The 12,900-nt window shown below is 45.9% G+C and overlaps 1 protein-coding gene across 2 annotated transcripts in view; it reads right to left on the reverse strand.

The window, feature by feature from the left end:
- The window catches only part of TDRD7 (tudor domain containing 7), a 314,213-nt gene that overhangs the window by 192,628 nt on the left and 108,685 nt on the right, over nucleotides 1-12,900 (reverse strand). The window contains exons 4-5 of one of the 2 annotated variants that reach the window (XM_082267672.1): nucleotides 6,177-6,384; nucleotides 4,913-4,998 (exon numbers count right to left, since the gene is read on the reverse strand). In XM_082267672.1, the coding sequence (XP_082123798.1) occupies nucleotides 4,913-4,998; nucleotides 6,177-6,384 (294 nt within the window). Of the gene's footprint in view, nucleotides 1-4,912; nucleotides 5,023-6,176; nucleotides 6,385-12,900 lie in introns of both variants that reach the window. The other variant, XM_082267671.1, reaches the window with a different exon arrangement.

The raw sequence follows: 12,900 nt of genomic DNA on the forward strand, positions 1-12,900 counted from the left end.
AGAGAAATTTCCCTGATGTTTTCAAAGGGAGGACGTTGCAAAACGGACAGGACCAAGTTCAAGTCCCAAGGAGGTAAAGGTGCCCTCCAAGGAGGAGCCAAATGAGGCACTCCATGAATAAAGGTGTGTATCAATGAATTAGACGCCAAGGGGCGCTGAAAAAGGATTGCCAGTGCAGATAACTGGCCCTTAATAGTGGTCAGCGCAAGACGCTGGTCCACACCAGATTGGAGGAAGGCTAACACCCTCGCCACCGAAAAAGAGCGAGGATGGATGCCCCTGGATTCAAACCAGGCAAAATAAGCCTTCCAGGTACGGTAATAGATCTTACCGGATGAGGCCTTCCTAGCCTTAAACAGGGTAGGAATGACCGCCGACGAGAGACCCCGATCTCTCAAGACCAGGCTTTCAACAGCCACGCCGTTAAAGCCAGCGACAGTAAAGCAGGATGGAAGATCGGCCCCTGAGACAGAAGATCGTCCCGAAAGGGGAGTCGCCACGGAGGCTCGACAACAAGTTGTATGATGTCCGCGTACCAAGACCGACGCGGCCAGTCTGGGGCCACCAGAATCACTAACTTCGGTTCCGAAACCAACCTGCAAAACCAACCTGCGAAGGAACCTGGACAACAACTGAATCGGGGGGGGGGGGGGGGGGGGGAGGCATAAATCAGGCGATACTGCTGCCAAGGTACCACCAGCGCATCCTAGGCATCTGCCAGAGGGTCGCGTGTTCTTGCCACGAACCTGCCCACCTTGTTGTTCAGCCGAGATGCGAACAGATCCACATCTGGGGTTAGCCATCTCTCCCTGGTCCGGGGACTGGCGGCTCAGATAGTCGGCCTGCCAATTCTCCACACCCGGAATGTGAACCCCCGAAATCGCCGGGACATGAGTCTCGGCCCAAGCCAGAATCTTGGTCACCTCCAGGGCCGCCCAGACACTCCTGGTGCCCCCCTTGGTGATTGATGTAGGCCACCACAGTGGCGTTGTCTGTCTGCACCGGCACAGGGCGACCCCGAAGCTGATCCGACCAACGGAACAAGCATAACCCGATCGCTTGCAGTTCCAAGATTGTTTATTGGCAGGGAGGACTCCTCCTCCGACCAAGTGCCCTGGACAGGCAGAATGCCCAGCACGCCACCCCAGCCGACAGGCTGGCATCCGTGGTGATCACTGTCTACAAACGGGCGGAAGGATTTTCCCTCCGTCAGAGCCGGGGACTGAAGCCACCAGAGAAGATCTACTCTGACGTGGCGGCTCAGAGATATCCTGCTTTCCAAGGATTGAGGAAGTCTGTCCCATCTGGCCAGGATCTCCGCTTGAAGAGATCGCGTGTGGAACTGTGCAAACGGTATCGCCTCAAAGGCCGATACCATCAACCCCAGGGACCGCATGCAGGTCCTGAGTGATGAGGATGCGTTGTCCCTGAGGACCTGACCTCGGTCTGCAGAGTCCGGAGCTTGTCCTACAGCAGAAAGACTTTTGCTTGGGCAGAGTCCAGAACCATTCCAAGGTAAGGGAGACAAACAGAAGGGGACAAGGTCAACTTCTGCACGTTGATGGTCCACCCGAACTTCTGGAGCGTCTGAACGGTAGTTGACAGATCGCGTAATAGGCTCGGGCTGGCACTCGATCTTAACAGGAGATCGTCCAGATACCCCAAGATCACAATCGCCTGCGACCGCAACAGGGCCAGCACAGGGGCCAGCACTTTGGTAAACACCCTTGGAGCCGAAGCGAGACCGAAAGGTAACGCCACAAACTGATAGTGTTCCTCTGCGATTGCGAACCGGAGGAACCTCTGATGACCCTCGAATATGGGGATGTGTAAATACTTGAGATCGATGGAAGCCAGGAAATCTCCCGGGCTTAAAGAGGCCACCACCGAACGGAGGGATTCCATGAGGAACTTCTGAACCCGCACAAAGCGGTTCAGAGCTTTCAAGTCCAGAATGAGACGTACCTTGCCCTCCTTTCCGGGCACAGTGAACAGATTCAAATAAAACCCCCGAAACCTGTCCCGATGAGGCACCAGGACGACCATCCCCTGGGCGAGGAGATCATGAACCGCCCGATGAAGATCGCGCAACCGATCTTGGGTCAAACGAAGATTTGAGGGAAAGAATCTGTCCACTGGACGCGAAAGGAATTCAAACTTGTATCCCGATCTAATGATTTCTTGAACCCACCTGTCCGGAATCCGGAACAGCCATGGTTCTAGAAAACCGCGCAGACGTCCCCCCACCCCTGGAACGGGTGAGGGCGTCCCTTCAGGTTGAGGCGGCGGGACCTGCCAAGCCAGCGTGGCTTGGTTTCGGCTTGCCCGCCCAGGGCTTCTTCTGACCACCGTGGCCCTTAAAGGGTTTCCCCTTGTCCCGCGCCTTGAAGGCACGAAAGGACCCCTGATTTGGTTTAAAAGAAGGGCCCCGCTTACCGCTGAAAACTTTTCTCTTGGGGGTTCTGGGGCAGCAGAGTGCTCTTGCCCCCAGTGACCCCTTTAACCAATTTGTCCAGGGATTCCCCAAAGAGACGACTCCCCGCATAAGGAATGTCAGACACCGTGTTGCTGGAGGACTGGTCAGCCGACCAGCTCTTCAGCCATACCAGACGACGGATTAGCACGCGACACCAGATAGCCGTGCTACTAGAGGAGCCTCATCCAAGGCTGCATCACACAGGTACAGAACCGCTTGACGCATCTGATCCACCATCTCCACAGTAGTAGGAGGGGCGGAATCCGCCTCTAGAGTGCGTTTGAGCACCCGGGCCCAATCAGCCGCAGCCAGAGAAACCATAACAGAGGCGAAGATGGGCTTCAGCAAAGAACCCGCCACCGTATAAGCGTGGCGAGCAAGAGATTCCACCCGCCGGTCTGTAGGGTCCCTAAGCACCGGAGAATCCTCCGAGGGCATAAGAGTTGCCTTGTTCAACCTGGACACAGTGTGATCCCCTTTAGGGGACACAGTCCAGCGCAAATCCGTGGGAGACGTAAAAGGGTAACGGAACCGAAACCGTTTTGGTACCACAAAAGGGCACTTTAAATTACGCCACTGTTCGTTCACCATTTCCTGAAACTTAGCGGGACAGGGAAAAACCTGTGCCGCCTTCTGGGTCCTGCGAGTCCCAAAGTAAGACTGCTGACCCGGCGGGTTGGGCTCATCCTCTAAATGTAGTGTATCCTTAATAGAAGCAATGAGCGCAGACACAGCAGCGCATTCTTTGGCCGTTTCAGGGGAAAAATCATCCCCATCATCCTCCTCCACCTCCCCATCAGAAAGAAAGGACTGAGACCCCCTCAGGGGGGACACTGTCCAAGGCAACCATATCAGATTCAGAATCAGAGGAAGGCGAAGGCCTAATTCTCTTTCTAGAAGCCCGTTCTGACATCAACAAGTTTACCTTGGACGCTAAAGTAACAAGTGCGGAAGCCAGAAGGAGAAGAATCAGGAGTACCTGAATCATTAACCAAGGCTGGGGGAAATTTGCTGTCCTGGGACTCCATGACAAGTACAAGAACGCAGGCCCTTTAAGACATGATTGCGGCACCCACCGCAGTGTACTGCAATCTAAAGTATCCCACTGAGAGAGGAAAGACACTGAAAGCAGAGGAATATCCCCAAAAACAGCAAAAAGGACCCCCAGGAGAGTTACCACGCTGCTGAACGATCCCTCTTCATGCAGGAAAGGAAGTGATGTCATACCACTAGAGGATCAACAAGGTTTGGCCCAAGGAAAAATGGTTGCCTATGTATAAGAATGGGAGGCTCCGGGAAAATGGCCGCCGAACATGTGCAAAAGAAAACACCTTGCCACACGCAAGATGGCGCCCGAAGGCGCCAAAACACTACATAGAGGAGCTGCAGAAGTGCCCACAGTGAGGCCAAAGCAGCTGCCCACACCTAAAATGGCGGCCCCACGGTTTTTACACCGCAGTGGTCCGCCCCACCATGACTGTACCCCCAAATCACACTAACAGTGCGGACAGGGTTAGGGACCCCCACACAGCATAACATGCTCTAGAAGCCCCCGCAGGGACTGGGAGGGATGCGAGCCCCGGACACAGACATGAGGGGAGACAGACACAGCAGAATGTACTCCCCATACAGAGGCCCCACACAGAGCTTACTTACCGCTTCACAGGGCGTGGGTGCCTCCAGATCGCGGGAACCCCCCCACCCCAGATGGCGGGGGGGGGACAGCCAAGAATAGGATGCGTTGCACGGTCAGAACCGCATGTTGAGGCATCCCAGCGAGGTAGCCACCTAGCGGGCTTTTGTCCCTGAGGACAGGGGCAGGTCGTTTGCTAGGCCAGGGCACACACATAGCCTGCTAAATGGTGGATGGCGGGCTGGGATTCCCTAAGATCCTCTGTCCTGAAATGTCAGGACGACCAGTCCGATTCCCAGCTCCGCAAACGCTGTAGTCTTCCAGAGAACCGACTAACTAAGCGCATAACAAATAAAAAGCTAGTAGTGCAAACAAAAACACATTGCAGAAAATAAAAGTAATACAATAGAAGAAAGGCTGAGACCGTAGCCCCAGCACAGGGATAGCCTATCTTACTCCTTAACTAGGCAGAAGTCAAACTGAGTTGGGAATGCTGATAGCAGGGGGGTATTGGACCAGTGGGACAGCCCCCTACAGGTGTGTCTATGTAAATTACTTTGTTTTTAACAAGTCTTATGCCTAGCTTGCTCCTGTGGATAAGCGGTCAATACCCATTGGTGAAGACTGTATGAGTGGGCGGCGACTGTCAGAGGACATAAAGAGAAAGAAGTATTTTTCAGACTCTTGTCATATACCATACCATAGCTTTTCTTGCTATATTACAGGCTGTGTTGAGATTTTTGGCAAGTTTGGTCAGTTTAAGCTGCAGGTCTAGAAATACCAGTTGATTTGTGGCAACTTACCGTTGGAATCTGTAGTGGTTTGGGGAAACATAGGTTGGGTCACATCTTTCTGAAATCGTGGAGGAACTGTTACTTTTCTTTCAAGCCTGTCAGAGACAGTAATACAAAGACTATTTCTCAATTAATATAAATATTCTTTCCTGAGAAAATTATACATGTAAAAAATACAGTTGCCGTAAATATTTCCAGAAATTAGTATTATGAAAAAATTAAGCTACTTTGAAAAACTTTGAAAACTCTGCATTTTATTTGCAATGTTCTGTTGACCCGTTACAATTTAACACGCATTTTGGTACAAAACAGATCTGCAATCAGTTTGCATTCATTTGGTATCAATGCTTTGTAACAACTAGTCCTTAGTTTTCCATGGGGGATTACTACCCACACGGACAATGAAAGCACATGACGGACAGCTATACTATCTGATGTGGCAAACACAAAGTGGAAAAAGATGATTTAAGCAAAATAAGCATGCCAAACTAGTCTCCAGTTATCCGTGCATCAGCTTAAAATGAAAAGAACCCGTGTAATGAGTATTAACAAAAGTGCTACTGAAGCACATGCAAGCTTGCTCCCCCAGCTACATGAACACAGACAAATGTGGTAAATATCACAAGCACACAACTGTCTTTGTTAAGTGTATTGCAGTTCAAAGACTTCCTTCCATTTAAGCGCATAATCTCTTCTGACAAAAAAGTGAGACTAATGAATGCAATATAATGAAACATACAGTAAGCAGATTAATTGTTAATTGGAAGACAACTAGATAAACAATGGGCATATAGAATATTTTATTTCCCCCCCCATATTGTAGGACAGTAGTTATTGTGGGCCAAATCTTTCCTATTTGGTTGAGTTTTCTTTTTCCCTTAAGCAAGGGTGGATTTAGAAATTAAAAGGATGTTAGAAAAAAAAAATAAAATAACAGACCTGTAAAAAGCAAAGGAAGGATTTCAGAATACAGTACATACAAGTTCTATTTATATATTTTCTATTGACACTGGAGGATGCCTGCTACAGTAGCTCTTAGGTAGTTTAGTTAAGCGCAGGTAGGTATATAACCATTGCTAACATTTCTTTGAATTAAACTAAGGATTCATATATATAGGCATGAAAACGTGAGTATGCAGTTGGCAGACATGGGCAAAGTTATAGATAGGGTCTCTAACAAAATATCACTCAAAATGTGGCCTTTTTTAAAAACTTAAAAAAAATCTATATATACACCCGTTTATAAAATCCATATTCATTTGTATATTCCTACCTGCTAATGGGTTGGTGCCTCTGCCCTGGCAACTCCTTTAGAAGCCCTGCTCCATACATCGGGGCTGCATGTTGAGGACTAGGGTCTGCTGGTGGCCGGCCACTCCAAACAGTTCCCTTTCCATGTACAGGTGGCATCACAGGCTTCTTTATAAATCTATCAGGCTGGGGTGCAAAACCTGGTTTTCTAAGCATTGCCTTTGGTTTACCTGTAACAAGAAAATATTTATTAAAATGTAATCAGGGAATACAAGTTTTTGACTTACCAGCAAACAATGTATAAATCTGATAAGATACGAAACCTCCTGGATGAAGTTTGTATTTTTAAAATATTTTCCCACCAACTTGCAGCATTTTCATTAATCTAAGCTGAAAATGAAAACAGAATATATAACAGTGCCAGACTGTACAAAATATTTCAATTACAATGGCATACCTTGGATTATCTAGTAACACAGCTGGATTTCTACAAGAGAGGCTAGCTCTGAGCCTCACTCTGCAATATACACCATGGTTCCCAGTAGTGATCGACCAATATCGTTTTTTTATTGCCGATACCTATATTTTGGTCATCGCATATCGGTATCAGCCGATATTTTCGTACATTAAACATTTTTTTTGGCTGTTTTGAATGCTGTCATTTTTTTTAATTTGGCGCCGAGTACTTGGAAGTGATGACATGACATCACTTCCGGGTTTTTACATGAAGACCCGATCAGAGACAAATGCGGCTTTGATCGGGTCTTCTCTTTGGCGGCTGTGCAGGCTGGCTGCCCAGGTCTCCCAGGGGGACGGGAGACCCGGGTGAGCTGCGGAAGGTGGCAGGACGTCCCCTCCCACTCCTTGTAATGACAGCCAAGAGGCTTCTCAGCCGCATCTTTTGTCATTACAAGACAGTCGGCTATGGAAGCCAGTACCAGGGTGATGCCTCTAGCTCCAGGCATCACTCTGGTACAAGCACTTTCCCGAAATATCGGCAATATCGGTAACCTCAGGGGCCGCTTCCGATATATCGGGGAGAGTGCGTATCGGCCCCCAATATATCGGCTTTGCCGATAATCGGTCGGTCCCTAGTTCCCAGACACTGCCCAGCCCTGCTGCAACTTATCCAAATCATGCAAACAGGTCTACGATCGTAGCTTACATAATCGGTAAGTATATTTATTCAATTTACAGAAGACTCAACATATGCAAGGATTAAAACAACCATCATATTGCAGTTTGCATGCTAAATGCAGTAATTTAAAAGAAAAAAAAAAAAGCAAAAAAAAACAAAAAAAAAAAACTTACAAGTGAGCATTTAGTGTGTACAGTGCATTAAGGTTTATTGCCTTGTCCACAAGTGTCCGCAGTGTCTGTGCTAAGGTAATGATCTTGGTGGTGGTGCACTATTGTGCTTTTTCTTGTCAGAGCTTTTTCAATGATTGATAGAATAATATTTAAAAAGCAGCAGAAAAAAGGGAAAGTTCCACAGAATGAATGAAGCACAGTAGTGACATCACCAAATCTCAAACTTAGCAGAGAATGGTATCTCACCACTGCAGATAGAGTGCTTCAAGGCTACAGAGCAGGAACACTCAGACAAAGCCACAAGTGAGGAACTGCACTGCTATTTTTCAGGAATAACACAGACAGACAAAATTAGGATTTTTGACTTACCTGTAAAAGTGTTTTCTTGGAGTACAGTATAGGACACTGGCTCCTTAAAACATAGACCCTGGGTAATCCAGGTGATTGGACATTCATGTTAATCCTTCCCACTCCCAGTAATTTTCAGTTTCTTTTTAGCAAGCAATAAGAGGAAAACACCAGGAAAGAGGGGCTTTTGTGAAAAAGAGGAATTTGATTTTCCTGTAAATTCCATATCTTGTAGTAAAAGTGCAAGACACACAGTATTCATAGACCCTGGGTTTTAGGATCGTACCTTCAGGTGATTGGACACTTGCAAATCTTTCGGGGCCCCCTGGACACCTCCCCTATAATCCTACCCAACTTTGTGTATCTTCACTTGTACAGCAAGCAACACAAAGTATTTTGTGTGTGTCCTGTATTGTTCTTCAAGATATGGAATTTGCAGGCAAGTCAAAGTTCTTTTATTTTTATCTGATTTGGTGAAATGAGCATGTAAAAGGAAGAGATTTGTATTTGAGAGTGTAATCTGTAGCAATCAGTTTGATTATCAATTGAGAAATAGTGGATTTTGAAGCAGGGGGTCCCTTTTGAGGTCCTGAGAACAGGAAAGGAATCCCGCTTGAAGCTGCTGCTTTGAGGTAGACTAACGACTGACTGCATCCAAACAATGAAGAGAGGTTTCCTTTTGATGCTTTGGAGCCGGGCACAAGGATGGTAGGACTATGTTCTTATTGATGTGGAAGACTGATACCACCTTAGGCAGAAAGTATGGCCTTGGGTGCCAAAATCCCCTGTCATTGTGAACAAGAAACAGCATCTTACAAGATACCCTCCAACTCAGAGACATATCTGACAGGCATGACAGTAACCAAAAGTGCAACTTTGTAAGAAAAAGCTAAACAAATATCCCCGATGGGTTCAAAGGGTGGTTTCTGCAGGGCATAGAGAGAACCAAGATGAGATCCCAAGGAAGCACAGGGTGCTGCAAGGGCAACTTGATGCAAGATGCACCTTAAGGTTTTCACAGGGGAGAGCGAAGCCAGAGGTCTTTGAAGGAGAATGGACAAGGCCAAAAACAGTTGGTCCTTTCAAAAGTTCTTAAGGCTACCTTCTGGTCAAGATCTGATTGTTTAAAAGGTCAGAATGTGAGGCACAGGCAAGGAATTGTCTGTGCTCATACCTGGTAAGGAAGGATTTCCAGGTATGATTGTATATCTTTCGAAAATGGAAAGGTCAAACAATAGAACACATGGTGTTCAAATTTAAAATTGGGACTTTATATGAGGTGTGGCCAGAGTGCGATTGTTAATGTGGTGTATACATATGCTGGTAAGCAGAAGAATGTATAATTGATCAACATTTCGCATTTATTTATAAACATAACATGGCAGTTAACAACATTTGCACTCCACCCAGGCATGTACCTACAACTACACCATTTTTTCTTTCAATAGATTTTTTCTGCACATTCATTTGTATGGGTGTTTTCTTGGTATTGACTTTTGTGTCAGCACTATTATTGGGTTTATATTTCAGCCTTGCTCTGTGACGTTCACACACTTTCTACCCTTCACCTTTATCCTGGTTGGCTGCTACACAGTCTCCACACACTTTGTTTCCACACCCTTTGGCACCCTGGCTTCTACCCGATCTCACTTACACACCCTGGCATCTTGGATTTGGGCTTACTCACTATATTAACCGAACTTTATGATAATTATATAATTTATCACTGTTATATCTGTATACAGTTTTACCGTATTATCGAGCTGAGCCCTCCAAGACCCATCACGGAGATGTTCACTATATATATGGACCACGCTTCTTGGCTCTGTGCGGGGGTCCATACTCTCTCAGTTCCCAACAGGGACTCCCCAATGGGTGATCCATATCCTCACTGACAGTCCATACCCCCATGTAAGTTATATTCTCATTTAATATTTCTAATATATTTGTCCTGATGGATGCAATCTTTATCCATTTGTATCCTTTTAGACATCCTAATCATGCCTGCTCCTGAGGAAGTGAACACAGTTTCACGAAACGCGTCGAGCCTATGAGGCAATCACCATTTACAAGTTCCATCATGCATCCAAACTCTGTATTGGTTTGCTATACCATGCATCCAACTAGCTTCCACACAACCATTATTTATTGGTTTTTCCATTCTATATGGGTTTATCCAATCATTTTTACTACCATACACACCCCTTATGGTTTTTACTATATACCATGTATGTTCGTTTACTGTTGTTGTATTTTGACTTGCAATGTTGTTAACTGCCATGTTATGTTTATAAATAAATGCGAAATGTTGATCAATTATACATTCTTCTGCTTACCAGCATATGTATACACCACATTAACAATCGCACTCTGGCCACACCTCATATAAAGTCCCAATTTTAAATTTGAACACCATGTGTTCTATTGTTTGATCATAGACATAGGGATGGAGACTCGATGGCAAGAGTCTCATTTAAAGTCCCACCTTCCCTCATCTCCAATTCCCCTTCCCCCTCCCCTCCCTTCCCTTCCCTCTTCCTTTTTATATACGAGAATCAGGGATGGAGGTGTGCAACCAGGTTTCTATGGTTCTATCCCGATATATAATATCCATACTCAATTGGCATTATGCTTATTTTATTGAATTAGTATAAAATACTGGCAATGTTCTTAATATTTATAATACCATCCTATCCTATTACCTTACCAGGTGACTGTCGCTGGGGCTTTTGTATCTCCCGGACTGTCCCCCTTGGGAACTGCGATGCGCCCCGCCCGCTCCCGTTCCCGCCCCCCCCCCCCGCCCCGGCCGGTATGCGGGATTGGCGGTTCGGTCGCGGCCACGGCGCATCGGCGTCACGTCATTCCGTACTGAGCGTGGCGTCATTCTTTGGCACCAACGCTCACACACGTGATTCCATCGGCACTCATAATGGGGAGACCGTCCTCGGCAACAGATGTATGCCAGATGGAGCTCCTACCACTTTGAGGTGCACCGTGACGCTGAGAGCTGCCCCCACCCCAGCACCGCGCAGGTCCTTCTTTCTATGCACTTCTTTGCACTCCACCCAGGCATGTACCTACAACTACACCATTTTTTCTTTCAATAGATTTTTTCTGCACATTCATTTGTATGGGTGTTTTCTTGGTATTGACTTTTGTGTCAGCACTATTATTGGGTTTATATTTCAGCCTTGCTCTGTGACGTTCACACACTTTCTACCCTTCACCTTTATCCTGGTTGGCTGCTACACAGTCTCCACACACTTTGTTTCCACACCCTTTGGCACCCTGGCTTCTACCCGATCCCACTTACACACCCTGGCATCTTGGATTTGGGCTTACTCACTATATTAACCGAACTTTATGATAATTATATAATTTATCACTGTTATATCTGTATACAGTTTTACCGTATTATCGAGCTGAGCCCTCCAAGACCCATCACGGAGATGTTCACTATATATATGGACCACGCTTCTTGGCTCTGTGCGGGGGTCCATACTCTCTCAGTTCCCAACAGGGACTCCCCAATGGGTGATCCATATCCTCACTGACAGTCCATACCCCCATGTAAGTTATATTCTCATTTAATATTTCTAATATATTTGTCCTGATGGATGCAATCTTTATCCATTTGTATCCTTTTAGACATCCTAATCATGCCTGCTCCTGAGGAAGTGAACACAGTTTCACGAAACGCGTCGAGCCTATGAGGCAATCACCATTTACAAGTTCCATCATGCATCCAAACTCTGTATTGGTTTGCTATACCATGCATCCAACTAGCTTCCACACAACCATTATTTATTGGTTTTTCCATTCTATATGGGTTTATCCAATCATTTTTACTACCATACACACCCCTTATGGTTTTTACTATATACCATGTATGTTCGTTTACTGTTGTTGTATTTTGACTTGCAATGTTGTTAACTGCCATGTTATGTTTATAAATAAATGCGAAATGTTGATCAATTATACATTCTTCTGCTTACCAGCATATGTATACACCACATTAACAATCGCACTCTGGCCACACCTCATATAAAGTCCCAATTTTAAATTTGAACACCATGTGTTCTATTGTTTGATCATAGACATAGGGATGGAGACTCGATGGCAAGAGTCTCATTTAAAGTCCCACCTTCCCTCATCTCCAATTCCCCTTCCCCCTCCCCTCCCTTCCCTTCCCTCTTCCTTTTTATATACGAAAATGGAAAGGTATAGATTAGTCTGAACTGAGACCAAGTGGTTGGTTCTAGAACAAAAAGTGCAGCGCAAATGGACTGTGAAACAACCACAACGTCCAAACTGTATTACAAGTCCATCCCACTTAATTTAAACTTGCCAGAATCTTCCGTGTTTCTTATTGCCACTCAAACCACTCAGTACAGTCTGTATGTTCACCTTTTGCGGACCTCAAAATTAATCAAGGTTAAAGCCTGCACTGAATGGCTCAAATGGCAATAAGAAACACAGACGATTTTCACACGTTTAAATTGAATGGGATGGACTTGTAATACAGTGGCAATTTTGATTGTGGTCGTTTCACAATTTGCGCTTCACTTTTTGTTCGAGAATATTTATATGGTGTGGTGGAAATATTGAAGCACAGAAGCAAATTGGTTATTTTATTTCATCACATTTTATATTTTACACTGTGCTGCGCATTATATATATATATGTGTGTGTAAGCTTGTTTAATCTGGAGACTAGGATGTCCACATCCAGAATCCCCCATTAGTGACATATCAGATTAAATTATCTGAGTGAAGGTGCCATTAAACCTAATCCAGGCAGTAGTGGCTGAGGTAGTCATCTACCCAGCTGTCCACTCTTGGGATGTGGACAGCAGAAGTTGCTGGACAGCGAGTTTCCATGAGATTTTCTGGCTTTCTTCAATTAAGGCTGCAGCCATGGCATTGTCTGACTGCATCCTAACTGGGTGTCCTTGCAGAAATCGGGTCCAGTGTTGCAAAGCTATGTGTATTGCTCTAAACGCCAACCTACCACAAATGACCATGGTCCCTGGACCACGAGGGACTGGAACACTCCTCCCCAGCCTGAAAGACTGGCATCTGTTA

The sequence above is a fragment of the Pelophylax lessonae genome (assembly GCF_965119305.1).
Source record: "Pelophylax lessonae genome assembly, chromosome: 1".
NCBI lineage: Eukaryota > Metazoa > Chordata > Amphibia > Anura > Ranidae > Pelophylax > Pelophylax lessonae.